This window comes from Pinus tabuliformis, chromosome 5_1 (assembly GCF_031772625.1).
Source record: "Pinus tabuliformis cultivar Carrire ecotype Pingquan chromosome 5_1, CPIR1, whole genome shotgun sequence".
Taxonomy (NCBI): Eukaryota; Viridiplantae; Streptophyta; class Pinopsida; order Pinales; family Pinaceae; genus Pinus; species Pinus tabuliformis.
Window position 1 is genome coordinate 930,544,867 of NC_142305.1, and position 1,739 is coordinate 930,546,605.

The 1,739-nt window shown below is 32.0% G+C and overlaps 1 protein-coding gene across 1 annotated transcript; it reads left to right on the forward strand.

Moving 5' to 3' along the window:
* The first annotated feature begins 398 nt into the window (after positions 1 to 398).
* LOC149167834 (uncharacterized) lies at positions 399 to 1,061 on the forward strand. The gene has a single exon (XM_089430605.1). The coding sequence runs from the start codon at positions 399 to 401 to the stop codon at positions 1,059 to 1,061; it is 663 nt and encodes a 220-aa protein (XP_089286731.1).
* Positions 1,062 to 1,739: the final 678 nt, after the last annotated feature.

The window sequence follows — 1,739 nt, forward strand, 5'->3', positions numbered from 1 at the left end:
GTTACCAAAGGACAGTTCATCCCATTCATTCTAATGAAATACCCCTTCAACCTCAAATCGTACTAGAACCATTCGAAAGATGGACAATGGAATTTGTAAACCCCTTTAACCCACCTTTAAATCAAAAAGCATACATTCTGGTTTGTACAGATTATGTTACTAAATGGGTGGAAGCAGTAGCACTCCCAAGGGTCATGGAAGAAGCAATCATTAATTTTATGTTCGAACTATTTGTTCAATATGGGTTGCTTTGGGAGCTTGTAATAGATGGAGGATCACAGTTCACTACTCACAAAATTTTAACCATGCTGCAAAATTACCATGCTAAACACATGATCACTTCTCCTTACCATCCACAAGCAAATGGGTAGGTGGAAATCACTAATAAAGCCTTAGAGATGATTTTAACTAAAACAGTATCTCTGAATCGTCGAGACTGGGCTGCCAAGCTCTCGGATGCCTTATGGGCCTATCGAATAACTTGGCACAATACTACTGGCTATTCACTTTATCAGCTCATTTTCGGCAAGGATCCCATTTTTCCAATTGAATTTGAAGTTAAAACTCTCAAAAGTGCCAAGGAAGTCAGATTGGGCCTCACAAAAGCACAGAAACAACGCTTACAACTACTCAACGAATTAGATGAAATGCATCTTCTTACTTTACAATGTACTGCCATAATTCAGCAGCATGGGACTACATGGCATGATAGCTTGATTAAAAAGAAAATTTTCCAGAAAGGTGACTGGGAATTACTATATGATTTGAGATTCCAAGATTTTCCAGGTAAACTTCAAACGAGGTGGTTTCGCCCTTACGAAATTACTAAAGTTTATGACAATGGAACAGTATGCCTTACTACAATTGATAATGTCAACATTTCGTTCCTTGCCAATGGGCATCAGCTTCGTTTATACCATCAGCCACTTACCAAAGATTATTTTCTTCATGAAATCGACAATGATGCAAATCTGCAGGTTAGCTTATTAGGGCAATTTCCCCACGGCCACAACCAGCTAAATATTTTTGAAGAAATTTTCTTTAATTTGTACACAATGTAAATAATTCTTCTCTTTTTGTTATTTCTTAATATATATATATATATATAATAAATCATCATATATATATATATATATATATATATATATATATATATATATATATATATATATATATATATATATATATATATATATATATATATATATATATATATATATATATATATATATATATATATATATATATATATATATATATATATATATATATATATATATATATATATATATATATAGATATATATATATATATATATCATCGCTAAATTTTTATCACAATTGTTGTTTCCTTAGCCACAACCGATGTTTCGTCAGTCACAGTTATTGTTTCCTTAGCCAGAGTCGTTGCTTCCTCGATCACTGTTGTTATTTCCTTAGTCACGGTCATTGTTTCCTCAGTCATAGTTGATGTTTCCTTAGTCACAATCGTTGTTTCCTCATTTACAATTGTTGTTTCCTTAGTCGCAACCATTGTTTCCTCAGTCACAATTGTTGTTCCCTCGGTCACAACTGCTTTTTTTATCATTTTGCTACTGTTTTTTTCACGTTTTTTATGCACAATGTTGTTTCCTTTAAATACAGTTGTTGATCTTTAACATGTGATTATCATCTTTTTTTTTAGTTATATCTTTATTCCTTTAGGGCAAGGAACATTTTTAGCTTTCTCCTTATATGATG